This window comes from Balaenoptera ricei, chromosome 7, assembly GCF_028023285.1.
Source record: "Balaenoptera ricei isolate mBalRic1 chromosome 7, mBalRic1.hap2, whole genome shotgun sequence".
Lineage (NCBI taxonomy): Eukaryota > Metazoa > Chordata > Mammalia > Artiodactyla > Balaenopteridae > Balaenoptera > Balaenoptera ricei.
The window spans coordinates 51,649,570-51,668,999 of NC_082645.1; the positions used below are offsets into that span (position 1 = coordinate 51,649,570).

A 19,430-nucleotide genomic window follows, 5' to 3' on the forward strand; every position below is an offset into this window, starting at 1 on the left:
GGTTATTGGTGCCTTTATTCATTCAAGCCATGCTCCTCTGTGTGCATGGCTCGATTCTACAACGACATGGAAGGTGATTTTCTGTGTTTGGCAATGATGTAACTAAAATCACTGTTGGATAATGTCTGAAAGTTTCAGCTTGGGTTATAAGACAGCTTTAACTTGGGGAAATTTGTTGAGATGCTTTCAGTCCTAATCTGAGAAAGTATTGCAGAAGGGAAAGGATTTTCCAGACTTGACCTATGGACATTTTTGAGCTAATTTTTACTACGCCTAAGCCTGACATAATATGCAAAAGAACACCTTCCTTTCACTAGCTTCATTATCCTGACCCCTTTCCTTTTGCAACCTTAACCATTTGGTTCAACTGAAAGGAAGCCCATAAGTGTTCCCAGAATGCTTTTGGTACTGGAACATTCTGGTAATAGCTGGTTCACAAAAAGCAAAAGATGCAGGAAGTAAGAAATATGGCTACATATTCTTTCTTATGGAATAAGGAATATGGCTACAATTCTTTCTTATGTTTTGTGATCTATCAAGGAATCAAATATTTTGAGTTATGAAAAATAATTTTAGGTCAATTAATAGAGTGTGACTGAACATCTTATACTTCATTTGGACATGGTTAAACAGCAAAAATGACCTGAAATGTTTCATGAGAAATTATATTTAAGGTTATACTTAAATGAAATAACATGGAATGCTGATGTAAAATACAACAGTTTGATGTACTTTTATGTATCACAATACGTAAAGTTAAATCACTTTAAATTACAATTTAGTTAACAATAAACTAACAAGACACAGGGATTTAACGATGTGGTGTTAGAGGTAAAAAATCCACTTAGATTTTTTTTTTTAACCTCTCAAGAGTCTAAGAGTACAGTTGCTTTATTCTAATCAACTTTCTTTTGCACATTGTTCTTAATTAGCAAGCATCTTCCATTTGCTGAGTTTTCAGAGTTATGTTGCACTTTGATTTTTTACTCACATTGCAGTCACAAGATGAGAAATGTAGACACTGTGTACAAACAAGAAGTTCGTGCAAAGTCAAGCTCTCAAAACCACATGCAAGACTTAGTGGCACATGGTTTAGAGCTCACACACTCCAGGATCATGTGAGACAGGCATGCAGATGAGAGGAAAGAAAAGCACCTACATCATGAAAATAGAGGATGATGAAAGAGAATGACATTTTCTTTATGACAGTTATCTAATGCAAACCGTATACCCATAACCTTTACCAGAGTGAAGGAAGGGGCAGATAAGTGACTTTTTGTGGGGAAGGGGAAACTTTATATAAACATTATTAGAGGTCAAGTCGTTGTTAAAGTTAAGGATTTCTATTCTGTACTTGGCCTCTTCCAAGTTATCTTTCCCAGTTTCTTGCTTTGTATTTCCTCTGCTACATCATGCAAAAAAAATCAGAACTAACATTGGAAATCATTTAACAAGCTCTAAGCCTGACAGATAACAAGGGTGTTCTCCACAATTTACACGAGAATTAAATTGGATATAAATACCTCCTGTTCTTACCGGTGGGTGTTGTGATTCCATGTATTAAGGTGTGAAGCAGACAGGAAAGAGATAAATCTTTCATAAGTACACTGTAAATAGGCAAGTGGTATATAAACCATATTCATAGGTAATAGAGTCAAACAATGAAAGGTAAATAGTTTTCACAAAATAGACTTTATCACACAAAAAAATGGTCATGAAACTAGAGTTATATGGAGAGGGGAAATAAAATAAATAATTGTTTTACTATGATTATTGAAATAATCTGGTAGTATGGAACAACAAAATTGAGCGACATGTGTTTTGATTAAAAATTCTTGACACTGCTCCAGCCAACCCAGCATTAGAGAATCCCCAATAGTTTCTGAATGCTGATATCTTCATTAAACAATAATATGGATGGAAGTACATAAAAGTGACCAATTTGTAGGTACTTTCTTATGAGATTAAAGTGTTACCTTGGTGAGATCAATTTATCAAATGAATTTTCACAAGTAACTTTGGGATAATCAGAAATAACTCATGGGATTCAGTTATGGCTTTGTATGAAATGTGCTGATTAATTAGCTCTTCAAATTAAAAATTTTATAATGGCATGCTCTTACTTCTCCGTCAAATAAATCATGCACAGCTATGATAAACATCATATAAAAATATATCTTTCAAACTGGGCAATATTTGCAATGCTTTCTGTACCTTAACTGCTAATTTTGAATCTTTTCATTTTTTGTTAGGATATTGCTGGTCAAATAAAAAAAAGTCAATTTAAATTGCATAGGCTCACTTATACAAAAATTGTATCATGCTGTTGACGTCGTTAAATTTTAAAGATATCATTTTATGAAGAATTTTTAGAAACAGGATCCTTACCCAGTGGAGGAGTAGCTAGATGGGAAGGTACTATAATTCTAATCTTTTTTTAATAGGTCTATGATATGCTATATAACTTATATTTATCATATAATTTATCTTTAGTAATCAATCTCTATAGCCAAATAGCTAGGTCAAAAAGATGTATGTAATTCTCCTAATAATAAAAGAAGCTCTTTGGATCAATTAATCTTATTAGTTGTATTGATTTTTGAGCACTGATAAAGGAGGGAAGGGTTATGAAAAGTGACTGTTGATGTTGAATTTGCTTAAGAGTTATGAAGGAATCCATATTTCCCCCTTGAAAGGAAAGATGCATTAAACCAGGTACAGTAAAAGGGCACATAGTTAATTGATTAAAATATAGAAAAATTGTCCTTACCAGAAACATGAAACTTCCTATTATAAAATGTTTATGGTATACTTAAGCTCCTTAACCTCTCCCACAAATCCTCAAAATGTCCTATTTTAAAAAAATATTTCTGTTTGGGGGCATTATAGTTATTATTACTTGTAATGTCTTAATGCACATGGGTCCACCTATTTTTTTGGGTGCTGGCAGCTAAACCAAGTGGTGAAAGCCCTAGTCCCAACTTAGCAATGCTCTCCCTAACCAGAAGTGGGAGCTCTAATACACACAGTTATATCAGTTTGCATCATGTTATAATGCCTTTGCCACACAGTGTAACTAGATATAGCACCATGCAATGCCATGAATTGAGAATGAAAGACTATCTCCAGGGGAGAAAATAAACATCTGAGAGAGGGAAACAAAAGCAAGGGGTTCAAAGCTGGTGAGACTGGCTTTTCCATTTTGGCTGTAGCTATAACGCCTGAGGGGCTCCAGTTTTGGAAAACAGAAATACGTACCATGTTCATGTCAATGCCATTGGTGTAAGTCCATGCATGCTGGAAATATTCTTCAAGCCGTTGCCTCAGAGGGTTGGGGATTTGGTGAAAGCGAATGAACTCTTTTACTCGCAGCATCTGCATGTGGTACCTGGCAGTTCCGGAGTATAGTCTTTGGATAATTGCTGATACGTTCCCAAAAATGCTTGCATACATTAGTGCTGGATTGGATAAAAAACAAAGTTATGGGGGAAAGACTGCACTTGGGGATATTATATCTTGTCAGAATCTCAAATACGTAGATTTTTTATTATCTCAATCCATTTGTGAGGGTTTACCACTGGCCCTAGGGGAACAAAGAAGTCAAGTCGATACTGTTGTAAAATTTATAATTTTGGTGGTAAATCTGGAGAGGAAAAATACACAAATTCACCATGGATTCTCTATATATTCAAGTAGAAACTCAGACTGTTTACAATATCAACCTGTAACCAACCTAGACTATTGACTAGAGATAAAATGTGTTTAAAATAAACATTTCATTTGTAATGTAATAAGAAGGTATGTCATGGGGTTACCACACAGATCTGTTTTCTGGAAGTGGAGTAAAAATGATCATTTTTAAATTGTGACAACTCCACCTCAGCCTCAAACCTAACCTTGCAATATTATAAACCTACTATAAATTTTAAGATTATTCAGAAAATTTTGGATTTCCTAAGGAATAATAAATTGTTTTAAGGAACTCATAGTTTCCCTAGAGTGTTTATTTATATGTAATTTTTAATCTATTAAAATTCATTTTTACAGTATTTCTATATGAGAAACAGATATCTTTGGCTTAGACTATGAGAATATAGTTTTACTTTTTGTAGAGAAAAATAGAATACCTCTTTGTTCTTTCATCTATGGGAAGAAAAAAACTAACATTCAATACTTAGAATGCCCTTTTTAAAGCTTCCAGGGCTAAATTTTATGATTTAACATAAGCTTTTTAAGCATCTTGTCTTTCTTTTTATATTTGTACTTAGTTTCTAATAATCCTGAGAAAAATTCTATATCCTGTACAGAAAGTCACATGATGATACATGCCCTATGTCTTGACCTTTGGACAAGTGTCAGACACTTAGAAAGGAGGTAAAACACATTAAGGCACTGGAACTGCAAAGTACCAAGTAGGTGGGAAAAAAAAACCAAAACAACCCCTTGAAGTGTTTGTTTCAACAATATCCAACCAACATATTTTTTTCCCCAACACGTCTTACAAATCACTACCTATATAAAACACTTAATCATTTTTAAAGTAGATGTTGGTCAGATTCAGTCTGTGTTTTAAAATGACTTATCTTTTTGGTCATTTGTTTTCTTTTCCATCTTATTTTGTCTCTTGGTTAGCATGGTCCTTGTTTACCATAGAAGTCGCAAGTAAGAGAATGCCCCAGACAAAGAGGCAGCCCTTTATTTTTAATCTATTTAAAGGGATAAAAATTGGGGAGATCTATAGGGAGGCTGAACTGGGATTTGTGAAAGACAGTAATTCTCATTAAGGTAGAAAAGCTGTTTAGGTAGTATCTTCCACAGGGGGCGGGAAAAACAAAACCTGGGCCTAATTTGAGTAAATGCATAGTTGATTAAGAAGGGAGTTAGCAATACTGTTCTGAAATGGATTTCTATGATTCAAGGAGATTCGTGTGAGAAATATATCCTACTCTGCCTAATTTTAGTGTTGAAAATATTTATGCCTGTTGTTAGGTGTCCAAAGTAGCTATCATGTTCTCAGGAAATAGTTTAGTTAGTACAGATTTTCACTTGATTTAATTAAAAGGCACATAATCAGTGCTAGTTATTTTACTTAAACCACATAATTACGCAAAGAAGAGTCAGGGAAAACATTCTTATTTTGTTTTTAATAAATGCTGTGGTTTTAACTCCATACTGCCATAAAAATGAACCAAACATTAGTTTGGATCATAAACACGTATTTCCACTCATTGACAGGATGGCAAAAATCTAGATTATAAGTACATAGTTGAATACATGAATAGCGTGTATTTTTCTAAGGAAATTCTATGCTAATGGCTTTTTAAATTATAATGAAGGCATACATTTTTTTTTTCTATTTTTTAGGAAGCAAATGGAGCTAAAGTCTGTAAGTAAGAGAGAAGCACAAAATGATTATATTCTGTATACGTTATTTGGTTAATGGCCATCAACTGGCATAAAATATGACTCAAAAGCAAGTTGGCAGACTATATAGGCATTTCTTTCAACTCAATATTTTGTTTAGCCTTCCTTAATAGAAAATTCTTCCTTCACCAGAATGGTTTGCTTTATGCTGCAGTATTATAAAAATAAAACAGGTATAATTTAAAACGTCAGCACACCACACTCAAAATCTGAGATGCTCACCAAACTAATGAATTTAGGGTCATTGGGTAATAGCTGAAACATGCTGATAGAACAAATACACTTGCTTTTCTATCTAGTACACAAACTTAAAAAAATTTTAACTTAAAAAAATAAATTTTAGTGATGTGTAATTTAGATATAACAAAATGAATCTGTTTTAAATGTATAGCTCAGTTAGTTGACAAATGTATACACCTCTGTTAACACAATCAAGATATAGAACATTTTCAACATCCCCAAAAGATTCCTCTGTGCCCCTTGGCTGTCTGCCCACTGGTTTCTAGGTTGACCCTAGACAACCACTGAGCTCCTTTATGTCATCACGGATTAGTTAGCATTTCTTAGAATTTCATGTAAATAGAATCATAATGTACATATTCATTTGTGTCTGACTTCTTTTTGCTCAGCATATTGTTTTTGAAATTCATTCTGTTTTGTATGTATCAGTAGTTTGTTCTTTTTTTAATTGATGAGTAGATTTGCATCACACGCCTCTACCACAGTCCATTTATCTCTTCTGTTGATGAAATCTCACTGTTTCTAGTTTTTGGCTATTATGAATAAAACTGCTATGAACATTTGTGTACAAGTCTTTGTGTGGGCATATATTTTCGTTTCCCTTTGAAACATCTAGGAATAGGACTGCTGATCTGTGTGGTAGGTTTAACTTTATAAGGGACTGCCAAACTATTTCCCAAAGATGGTGTGATTTTACATTCCCACCAGCAATATTTGAGAATATTGGTTGTTCCACAACCTTTCCAACATTTGGTATTATCCTATTTTAACCATCACAGAGTTTTAATTGCATTTCCTTGATGACTAATAACATCTTTTCATGTATTTATTGGCCATTAATATATCTTCTTTTGTGAAATGTCTGTTTAAAATCTTGCTCATTTTTAAATTGAGTTGTCTTACTATGGAGTTGTAAGAATTCTTGATATATGCTGAATAAAGGTCCTTTTTTAGATCTAAGTATTGAGAATATTTTCTTCCAGTCTATCATTTTCCTGTTCCCTTTCAAAGTGTCCTTGAAAAGTTGAAGTTACTAATTTTGATGAAATCCAAATGCCTGTATATTTTATTCAGTTTTCTGTTGTTTAAAAAAAAATTATAGGGGTATGGTAAGGTTTCAGTTACTCCATCATGGTTAAAAGCAGAGATCCAATAACTTTTTGTTACATGTTATAAAAATAAGAAATTCTTCCAAGATGTTTGTCAAGCAGGTCAGAGACGAAATACATTTGCCTTTGTATACTGATTTATGTGTTTTTAAATTTAAATGTATATATTATATTTATAATATTTGAATAAAGATATAAACTTACATATTAGAACACATAGATATAAATATGTGAGCATAGCTTGTATTCCTATTTATTTAATGGCCGCTTACATTTTTCTTTATTTTTCGTCTTGAATTATGTATATGTGTATATTTTTAAAAAGAATTCTCTGGTTACTGTTCTCTGTACACATTCAGCAGCACAATTGGTGACTGTCTTTGCAAATAGACGCTTTTAAAAATGTATCTATAGGTATTTGCGTTATTTGAATTTAATTAGATGATAGCTTTAATGTTTAATTTTTAGTTTCCTTGAATTATATTGTTGTAAGAGGGATTGTACATTGCTTTGCTTTCTACAACTTGGCTTCAAATTTTTATTTTAGAATGAAGATTAGTTTTAAAGAAGCTTAGGGATAATGAGAGTTCAACTTGATAACTAGACTATATCAACTTTAACATGCAGTAGTATATATACAATATTTTACATTATATTTTGGATATTTTTAGGCTTAAATCAAGCCACTCATGTAACTGAGGCGTATGTACTTAGTATAAAAATATAACCAAATACAGAAAACCAAGTCATTTTCTAATACAGTTGGATCTAAATGGAAATATCATGTGTAGATATACACATATACATCAAATGACTAAGAAAATTTCAAGGCATGCTTATTATTGCTAAGTTTCTAGTCTTATTTTACCTTTTATGGCATGATAGCTCATGAAAGAATTGTCTAGGAATATCTATAAACTTTTTCCTGTGTGACACTAAGCTTTACATAATCCCATTTTGATTAAGTTTTGTACAAGCAAGTCTATTCAAATAAAAGATATTATGTGGAATATGGATGTATCTTAGTCTACTCAATTAACAAGAGTGTTTTCTCTTTTCTTAAAAGATAGAATTCATCTGCAGGAAACAAATATTCTTCCTAAAGAATCAATAGAAATAACCTAGTGCCACTTTTAAAAAAGAAGGCAGAAAGACAGAAAGGAAGGAAAGAAGGAAGGAAGGGAGGAAGGGAGGGAGGGAGGGAGGAAGGAAGGAAGGAAAGAAGGAAGGAATAAGACAGGAATAAAGGAAGAATAAAAACTGCCAATAATTTCCTGATTTAAGGATTAGAGGTTGGGTATAGAGCAAGTAAAGAACTGAGTTCTCTTTAATTTAAAATAATTCACATGATAAACAGTACTATGTATTTCACTTAATCCTCACAAGCGGTAAGGATTCCTAAGTGGTGAACGCATTAAACTTCAATGCACTTAAAAAATTCTTTCTTGCAAATTCTAAGTTTCAAGAGGCAAGTTCTGTTTTCTTTAAAAAGAGTATACATATATATATATATATATATTTTTTTTTTTTTTTCTATACGGGTGTTTAAATAATTAAAAACAGACATTTTTCTTTTCTTTTTTTGTTACCAATGCCACTGAAATTGATAACCACTATAAAGTATTAACTAGCAGTTTCAATCACAGAGTGGGACTGTGTTTGTTCTGAAAGATTCAGTCTCTCTGGAATGAATTTTTCTATTTTTTCAAGTGGGCCACACTTCCATTTCCTTCTGAGTGCAATTCTACTTTTGTGTTTGTGGCAAGACTTAGTCTGAATTTGCAGAATACCTTGAGTTATTTAAATAGAATGTTATCTGCCTATACAATCTTACTAAAATAAAAACACCAAGACACATATATGAAAAGTAAATTTTAAATACAGTGAACAATAAACTGGGTGAATCTATTTAAGTTTCATAAATGAACCTTATCTAAGCACATTTTATTAGACAATATGTTAACATTTAAAAATTAACTCTCTGGATCTACTTTCAAATTTGTATGCAATCTAAGGATAATGCTCCTTTTCAAGCTTTAAAAATCCATCATGCTTTTGTCAACTGCTGCCTGGTATCAGCAAGGTTATCTTTAGTGGTTCCACAGTGTGATTTTTTAAAAAAAATATTAATATTAAAGCATCTTTAGTTTTACACAGAATTTTTTTCTTATTCCAAAGACTATACCTTATAAATGATGCTCATATCATTACCCATTGTAGGGTAAAGGGCAGTCACTTAGGTCCTTGACATAATGTCACAGGGAAAGGAATTTTTAGTCAATGACAGGGGGAAAATATATATATATCTGTATGTATGTGCATATGTATACATATATATATGAAAGGTTAGCTTACATTATAATTAGTGGGGTGATATTTATATATCTATATCTATAGATATGTAAACGTAAGCTAGTCTTTCCCATTCTAATCTGGCCTCAGTTTGAAACAGAAGATAACCATTAGTGATAAATTACAGACACGTTTTTACATCAGTAAACGTGAACTGCAAGTCTCCGTTCCTGAATCCCAAGATGCATGTCATTCCAGTTTTATGCTCCTGAGATCATGAAAGACCTTTGGTGTCTTCCCTTCACAGAGAGAATCAGATCTGATAGAATATAATACCCATATATTTAATCCCATTATTTCTACAACTTTCTATAACTGTTTTCTTTGCCTTATTCTGAATGTTCTAGAGATATCGATTTTCTGATATTATTTTATCCTAATAGATAACAAAAGAGAAATCTACTTACAGCCAATCAACATGACACAAATTGAAAAGATTTTCTCCGAATTGGTGTTAGGCGACACATTCCCAAATCCTACACTCGTTAAACTGCTGAAGGTAAAATAAAGTGCTGTGACGTATTTGTCTTTAATGGATGGCCCAGAACTTGAGTCACTGTCATTGTAACGTTTCCCAATTTGTTGTCCTAAGGAATCCAACCATCCGATTTTGTCAGTCAGGTAGGGCCTTTCTACGTTCCCAATCGCATACCAAATGCAAGCCAGCCAGTGAGCAATCAGGGCAAATATGCACATTAAGAGCATTAGAACAGCAGCCCCATATTCTGAATATCGATCAAGTTTTCGGGCCACTCTCACAAGACGAAGGAGTCGAGCTGTCTTCAAAAGACCAATTAATGTTGTTGTCTGTGGAAATAAATGTGCATGGTCAGAAACAGTTGGTAAACAATTCAGTGTATGTTCCTGTGAAGCAAAGTAAGTAGAAACAGGTTACAACAATATGGTAGCACTGAAGATGACTATGTACTTGAATTAAGTATTAAGGTTAGTTGTGTTTTTTTTTTAATTTTACACCTGCTTTGGAAAGTACTTTGAAAGTCTGTAGTACATTAATTCAGAATCTTGGCATGTAAAACTTATGGGACAGAGACTCTATCTGCTTGGTTTCATGCTCTAACCACATGCCTGGCACATAATGAATACTCAGTAAATCATTCATTCACCGACAAACATTCCAGAGTGTTATTGGTGGGCCTACCAAGGTCCACACACGGGGATTATAGTATTGAACAAACAGACATGGTTACTTTTATAATAGAAAAAGACATTTATTTACTAGACAAAGTGTCTTATGAAGTGAAACAAGGGCTACTGTCTGTTGGGGAGAGATACATATTTTTAAAATAAACAAATAATAAGATCATTTCAGAGAGTGAAAAGTGTGATGATGATAGTAAAACAGAGTGATATGCTAGAGGATGTTCAGGGGCTTGGGTTGGGATGGGGACCACTTTAGAAAGGAAGACCAAAGAGAATCCTGCTGAGGGGCTGACATTAGAGTTTAGAAGTGTTTGAATAATGAGAAGGAGCCAGTCAAGAAGGCAACTGGGAAACTTATTGGATGACTGCATGCATGCATGAAGTACTATATTTAAATTCATTTTTTCTTCCTAAATGTGTTGAATTGATAAATTGTTTCTTGATATCCCAATGATATTATGTGTTTTGCTTTGGGGTATGATATGTGTAACTAATTGCATGATTATTACTGACCAGGTGTCTAATGATAGGACACTTCTATATAATAACAAGATACTTAACTGGTTGTTTGGATTTGAAATTTGATAAGTACAAATTACAAGTTCATTTCTTGGGTTTCCTAAACAATGTCAACTATAAGTACTATATAATTCACAGGGCATATAATTATTCCATAGTTACATGGTGTTTACCAATCAATTATTGAGTCATTTTATGTGTTTATTGTTGGTGTTTATTTCTCAAAGTACATCCATCTGTGTTAAGGACACATACTTTAATTAAAGAAATAGCATGTGGTATAACTATCACCCTATAACTTCATATTGACTTGATGGAAAAAGAGCTCTAAATATCAAGAAAATATTTTCATTAACATTCTATAATAAGTGTTACAGTTTTTTTTCTTGTGCCAGAGTGGTCACAAGGGAAGGGAAGATTTCTCAGTCTCCCCTGACTTCTTTTCAGTTAGTATTCGAATCCTCTAGAGATGAGAGGAGCTTGTGCAGTTCAGATGTCCTTACCACAACTGGATTCTGGTCTTTGCTCATTTAGGGATGGGTGGAGAGGTGAGTCTTCTCTGTTTCCAAAGCTGAGTTATTATTTTTCAGGGTGCAATAAGGGAAACAGTGTTTTCTTCATCACAAATTTAAAATTATATCTCTTCAAAGAATGAATGGTGAGTTTAAGTGAGTATGAGGTGTTTTCCTGGGAGAGATGTCAACTTTCCACTATTTGTATTGTCAGTGTTTCAGCTTAGCAGTTATGAGTTAGAACTTCAGAACAAACTTAGGTCTGAAATTCTGCTTCCATACCAGTGTGTCACCTTGGACAAGTTATTTACTTAATCTCTAAGGGTCAATTTCTTCATCTGTAAATGGGCATAATAATAAATCCTTCTAGGGTTGTAGGTAATACCCAGTAAATTTTAGCTGTGTTTTTATTTGAATATCCCATACACTTTCGCTTCCATCACTAAGCAGGAACTTTATAATGTAAAATGGGTTGACAGAGCAACATATTTTCCAAACGTGTTACTTTGATATCTGGAATTTCAAATGGAGGCTTTTGGACACTGGTCATTCAGCTCCCTATGGAAATTGCAGGGATTTTTAAAGACAAGAACGTCATCTGGATTCATTGACTACTCAGACTCTGGTAACAGAAATCACCCCGGTTCAACATAACTCCATTTCTACATTTCATAGCTTAAGTTTGCATGTTTATTTTTCCTCCTAGCTTTGTTATCTATTTACTTGTGTTGAGAAATCAGAAATATTTGAGGGTTATTATTATTTGATTTATTATCAAAACTGCCTTTCGTTGGAACAATATTTCTGAACCTCAAAATAAATCACATATAATGACATTTCTATAGGTATTTGGTTAACGAAGAGAAATGCTTCAAAACAAATGAGCTGCTTTAACAACATATTGTGATAAAAAGTACTAATGACTCTTCTGGCTGCAAAGATGGTAGAGTAAAATGACGTTATGAAAAGAAAAGGAATCAAATCTGCTGTATATGCCACTTCCTTTCTTTTTGCCTTCCCCCCAAAGAAACCTCTGGTGTTTCTTCTAGAGTTATGTCAGAATGAGGTGAAACCTAGATGACAGTAAGTTAAGATAAATAAATATAATATATAATAACACACAAATGACCTCTTTTCTGGACCAAAAAAGTTTAAGAAATAAGGTACATGTTGAAGTCTCAAGCCAGCTGACACAAAATAACTGCAGAAGGAGGGGGAGACGGAAAGGAAAAAGGAGAGGGAGAGTGTAAGGGTCGGTGGGGAGAGGTTACTTTCAGCTACATCGTAAGGATGAATGAATATTGACCTCAACAGTCAAAGCCATTCTCTTGTGATTCTGTAACATGTACCCAAGCATAACTACATATGCTAGTTTGACAATGTAACAAATGACTTGGGCTTTTTTCTGTTGTTATCAAGACGCTGCTAACATGCCTGGGCATTCTTCCTTAGCTACAGTTGGGTACAGCACATCTTGTAGATGACACTTAGGCTTGCAATAGCTCTTTTCTTCTTCTTCTTTAAATGTCTCTTTAAAGATTTAAGGCATTTTGCCCCAGATTACACAATAGAGAGAAGTGATTGCACCAAAATCTCAGAAAAAGTGGACTAAAATATGATCCATCTCCTCTTTCAGATTTGTTGGAGACTGTTAGTCTGCATAGTTTAGTTCAACGAGCTACTATCTTTGTATTATCTGCAAGTCAAAAATGGGACCAACAACTACCTTATAATTGTAGTTGTTGGCTGATTAGAATATTTTCAGAATGCATGGTTATCTCACAGTATATCAAATTTCATGTAATATCCAGACATATGAAAATCTACCTTCATTTTTTTTTCATTTTTTGAAAATAGAAATAAAACTATCCTTAAACTAATGACAACAACTTTTAAATTGTAGAGGTAAAGAAGTTTCTCTTAGGTGGTATTTCTTGAACTTTTCACTGGTAGACAAATATGGTCTTTATTGTTACTTTTGGTAGAGACTGAAAAGGCATAAAAGCTCACTGGAGGTAAGTGTAATCATTATTATGAAAGATAAAGACATCATGATAATAAATAAGATCTAGAAAACAGTTAACTATTTTACACTAGATTGAAACAAGGTCAATTGTTTTCCAGTCCTGCCCATGAATATATAGCAAAGGAGATAATAATAAACTCTAATAAGTCAACTCTCCACCTCATCAGTGCCCATGCCATCTCAAAATTCAACTCCTTCACTGTGATTGAATGACATTTCAAACTCTTTTTGCCTGAATGCCACAGTAAAGAAGGCCTACTTAAGACTTTCATTTTGTCAGAATTTTCAAAAAATGTAAAATGATTCTTCCTCTGGAAATTTATTAATTATTCAAATTTCTGAGTAGCTGATGAATATCATCGAATTTCAATTTTTAAAAAATGTACCCACATCCATAGTTCATTAAAGCCCTAGGTACTTTTTTTTATATTGAGGTAAAAGTTAGTTTCCTTTATTAAGTATGACTTTCTTAACTGAACTTTATATTAAAAATACATACTCTAAACAACTACAGTTTTGTCAGTATGTTAGATACTAGACCCAGACTCAAGAAAACTATGTGATTTTTTTTTTTTACTAGACAATTCATAATAGTTCAGGCATTCTCTCTTAATGCAAGTTGAATTCTTTTTGAAGAGCTGAAATTAGAATAGGTGATTTCTTATCAGTATTAAACAACTCTCTACTTAAGAATAAGTTTGGTTACAGTTAAACTGAGAAAGCATCATCAATAAGAGAAAATCTCATGCTCAAGAATTTTTCAAAGTAATTTTGAAAAATAATTCTTTCTTTTTAGTAAGCATTTTCAAAAATCTTACATTTAAAATACTTTATTTCAGAGGTTTACTCTCTAAAATCTTTGCCTATAGTAAGTGGATAGAATTATTCTTTTATAAATGAGGAAATATAAGTATGTGATCTTTGGTTTTGCCTACAGGTTGTTAGGATGAATTGTCATTGAAACTTTCTATGTAATCCATCATTCTGTCCTCTTTGTCAAGTAATATTGGTACAAATGGGGAAAAGGGAACACTTAGTGAGTAATACATTTCATAACTCCACACTCATGTTTTATTTTAGATTTCATTTCTATTCCCTCTAAGTTCTGGTACTTGTATTCATCATTCAATAAACTGCCCAATAAAACTCAATAATATTGAAACTAGTTTCTATTTGTTTTGTTCAGCTTGAGTCACACTATTTCAATATTTCTAGAACACATTCACTACTACAATCAAAGAGCTACATTTTGAGTGTGTAAAAAACCTTGCGGGGGGGACACGTAGCTTAGCCTTTCTTAACCCATAGCAAACCTCACAAATTCCTCCACAAATGGGCTTTTAAAAAGAAGATTTTAGGGACTTCCCTGGTGGTCCAGTGGTTAAGAATCCACCTTCTAATGCAGGGACGTGGGTTTGATCCCTGGTAGGGGAACTAAGATCCCACATGCCACGGGGCAACTAAGCCCGCGCGCCACAACTACTGAGCCCATGAGCTCTAGAGCCCGCGTGCCACAACAAAAAGATCCTGCATGCCGCGACAAAGACCTAAGGTCTGATGCAGCCAAATAAATAAATAAATAAATATTTAAAAAATAATAAATAAAAAGATTTTACAACCTCCATTACTTAATAGCTTTAACTGTCGAGACACTTTTATTTTTATTTTGTTTTGTAATTAACATTCTATTTTGCTGCAATTTGACCTCACTTTCTCTTTAGTTATAGTAATATGGAAAACTGGTTATCAAATGATTCCAAATAGTATTAGGCAAATGTTACAGTAAATAAACAATTATGAATGTTATGTTATGTTTTTAAAATTGGAATTTGACTTGTTCTGGAAACATTTAACCAAAAATCGTATCTTATGCCATCTTTAGCAAATTTTATCAGTGGATCACATGTAAATAAATAATGGATAAGTGATGAACTTAATGCAAAATTTTTTGATGGAATACACTTATATTTCCTTAGCTCAAAAATTATTCCATTGTGGATCCTGTGTGTCTTACTTGTCATGGCACAGATTTTTGGAGACATGACCAGTAGCCTCAAATACAAGCCAATGGAAACTTCTGCCTTAATTCCCAAGAACTATCTAATAAGAGACTTTATGTGTAGACACATATATGCATGCAGGTCTTCAAAATGTTGTCATTTAACTTTGAACATGAGTATGTCTAATGTTTTAGAAATTCATTTCCAACAAACTAATGACAACTATTGTAGAGATTAGGTTCGGAAAGAATGCTGACAAGATGATCAGAGTTTCTATACAGAGGCCTGCTACATTTTTCCTTGTATCCATTCCATGATTCATCTATCAGACTAATGAAGCAAACATATCAATGTGAGCTGAAACTCCTCTTTTCTATTAGAACTTTCTGTCAAAGGCCTTGCCTGCATTCAGAATCCATGAAAAATAACAGTGAAGTGTGAAAGGAGAGAGGTCAACAAAGCAAGTAATTAATCAAAAGAATACTATTGGGGCTTCCCTGGTGGCGCAGTGGTTGGGAGTCCGCCTGCCAATGCAGGAGACACGGGTTCGTGCCCCGGTCCGGGAGGATCCCACATGCCGCGCAGCGGCTGGGCCCCTGAGCCACAGCTGCTGAGCCTGCGCTCCGCAACGGGAGAGGCCGCGGCGGTGAGAGGCCCGCGCACCGCGATGAAGAGTGGCCCCCGCTTGCCACAACTGGAGAGAGCCCTCGCACAGAAACGAAGACCCAACACAGCCAAAAATAAATAAATAAATAAATAAATTCAAAAAAAAAAAAAAGGAATACTAGTAATTTTCAGGGGAGGAAGAGTTTAATGAAGCATGTAACTAAACAGGAAGCTCTAGATTCTAACTACTAATATCTCTGAAAGTAAAATTTGCCACAGAGAAGCAAACTGTGGAAAAATTTGAGGCAGATAATGAAAAGTTGACTTTCTGGAGACTGAACCAATAATAGTGTTCCTTTGCATCAATGATATTGAGGTAATTTGCTATGGATGGCATGATGTTTGATGATGCAAAAATTAAGAAATAGAGAATCTTTTCCTTGGTCTGTCCAGATGGCATTAGCATCAGGAAGATATTAGTATTAATGACATAGGCAAGCCCAGTTACTGCCACTATTCATTTTCATTGACAACAGGTCTTGTGGTATTTGTATACTATATGGTATACAGCACAGCTATATCAATAAACATTTGTAGTTATCACAGTCACAGTGTTTCTAGGTATCTAAATATTAATATATGCATATAAACATATCTATCTGTATAAATGCATGTATACACATATATATCAATACATTTATAAGCACACACATATCTATGCAACCCTTTATTAAAATGCAAATATAAAGAAAACTAACAATATCCCATTTAATATTGAATTTATTGTTTAAATATGGACTTTCTCGTTATCAGTAGGTACAAGCATCTGATAACTTCATTATATCTTTTTATGCAGACATGCCTGAAGCATTTACATATTCTACTAGGTATTTTATTATGAACATTTCTTTTGTTTTTCCTTTATATTAAGGGTGAGCATTATATATTATATTTGTCAAATTATGTATGTAAGAAAGCTATATTATCTATGACTTTTATTTAACAATAGTAGAAAGGGGCATTATAAAATATTTGTTATGTTAGTTCTGATAGGGCTGGAAACCAACACTTTATAGCTCCGTGCCTCTAATGGGCATGACCTTTCTACCCTTTCTACCTGGAAAAGTTCCACTGGTAATCAGAAACTTCCCCTTCCATGCTCACATGTCCCCTTGAATATAGTACTATTAAAGCTGTTATCAGATAGTACTCTATCTGCTCATCCGCTGCTCTCCCAGTCTAGGATGCAAGCTCTCAGGCAGTGGGGTCCTCGTCTCATTCTTTTCTATAAACTCAGAGTCTAGTACATTGGCACTTAGGAGTTTCCCAATAAATGCTAATTGGATGAATGAACCTACTTGAGAAGGCAGTTACCATAACCTTTTCTGGAAATGCAAAATGAATTAGGTCAATTCCTGTTAAAATTTACTTGAAACTCTAATCAGTAAAGCAGATAAAATCAAGCTACTCTTTGTATAGTGGAGATGGATGGTTCTGAGTCTTATCAGCCTGTCAAACTTTGAGGGCCTCTGAGACTCTCGGGCACCTCCATGAAACCCCAGTTTGAAAAACCCTGGACTAGATTACCCCTCATCAAGAGTGACCTCTAGCTTAATGATTTTAGAATTTGTCACTTAATTTGGGGGCCAAAATCCAAAGAGGTTTTATTTTTTCATATTCATATGATGAAACTTCCCAAATTAGTCCATTTGAATGTAAGATCTCTTTTCTCTGGAAGCATTTCTTTTCTGTTTTTCTCAGAAACAAAAATGAATGCTGAATATTTTTTATACTCTTGTAATATGGTATATTATACACTTTTGGGGAAATTTTATTCTGAAATATCATTATATCCTGAAAATCCTGATTATAGTTATATAATATGGTTTGTATGTAAAAGGGGTATCTTCACCTAGAAAAATGGTACAGATGAGCTGGTTTGCAGGGCAGAAGTTGAGACACAGATGTAGAGAACAGACATATGGACACCAAGGGGGGAAAACTGCAGTGGGGTGGGGATGGTGGTGTGCTGAATTGGGCGATTGGGATTGACATGTATACACTGATGTGTATAAAATTGATGACTAATAAGAACCTGCAGTATAAACAAACAAACAAACAAAACAACTAATACTAAACTTTCATTGGGTTATTTGTATGGCAATATGTTAATATAAATGTTTCAGACATTACATGAAATTTCTAAAAATCTTATATGTTCTGGTATAATGTTATAAGTCATAATCCTAGTTATTACTTTAAAATGTATATCTCAAAAATAACTAAAAAAAAAAGAAAAAAGAAAAAAGTGTGAGTACAATATACTTCTTGAAATTTTCTTCTTAAAAAAAAAAAAAAAAAGGGGTATCTTCAATGTCACTCTTGAAAAATGTATGAAGTACTCCAATCCATCACTGGTCTTTTTACCCTTCATAGTTGATTCTTTTTTTTTTTTTTTTTGTTATCCATGGGTACTTTTTTTATTAGGGAAGAAATTAACCATTCACACTAGAGGCTACAGAAGGAAATTAGCTTAATTTTGCAGTTCTAGAACAACCTTCACAATAAGGGATTCTGAAGTTTTCACAGAGTGCGGGGTGGGGGGGGGGAAGGAGAGAGAGAAAATCATTTAGAACAGTGTTTCCCAAATTTGGCTACTTTCGCAGACATATTCTTGGGGGAGGGGGAGACAAGTTTTCTATGATAACATGTAAAATTTTATGTTTTACTTTTGTTTATAATCTAAACAAATTAATACACATTTGCTAAGGATCCCTGGACAACCATCTTACATAACAGAGTGTTGCTATGTGATCGCAGCATCTGCTCTTGTACCTCTGATCCCTGTGGCACCAAGTGAGGACCTCACTTGTCGTGTGACGTCTCTCAAATTGGGTGCTCAGACCCTTCGCGGAATTGAACATTTCCTGTGAGATCTGTGAGTTGTCAAGTTTCAGAACACTGTTAAAGTAGGATGGGGTGGGGTCGGGATGGTGGCTAGGGAGACACCCTTTGACAATACACATTCAAAATACCTACTGATTTCATAATGCAAATTGTATAAAGTTAAACTCAACAAAATAAGTTTCAGACAGTAGCAGAAAACCAACTATAGATTCATCCCAGGGCGCCTGTGATACACTTGGTTGAGAAACACTGATGTAGAGGTAGAAGAGTCCCAGCACATGGAGAACAGTTGGTAAGAAATGTGTGCCAAAGAGAAGGAACATCTTTTGGGTCAGTGAGTGAATCCTAAGCCATAATTTGTCATGGTCTTTTGGAGCCCTAAGGGCCAATCCACAAGAAACCCAAGACATCCATCAAACTTCTCAGGCCAGTCATTTTGGACAGATTGGTCCACTTTTAATACTGAGTCAAAAGAAGAAAAAGCTGTTTTTGCCCCCCAACCTGCCCCCCTCCCCCTTTATCTGGGTTAACATATTTCAGGATTTTAAGTAAACAGTTGCTGTAGTTGGGTAAA

At 34.0% G+C, this 19,430-nt stretch overlaps 1 protein-coding gene across 1 annotated transcript in view; it reads right to left on the bottom strand.

Annotated features, from left to right (window-relative positions):
• KCNH7 (potassium voltage-gated channel subfamily H member 7) overlaps window positions 1-19,430 on the bottom strand; it is a 453,269-nt gene that overhangs the window by 44,853 nt on the left and 388,986 nt on the right. Inside the window, exons 8-9 of the mRNA XM_059927175.1 lie at window positions 9,533-9,932; window positions 3,259-3,458 (exon numbers count right to left, since the gene is read on the bottom strand). Coding sequence (XP_059783158.1) covers window positions 3,259-3,458; window positions 9,533-9,932 — 600 coding nt within the window. The remainder of the gene's footprint in view (window positions 1-3,258; window positions 3,459-9,532; window positions 9,933-19,430) is intronic.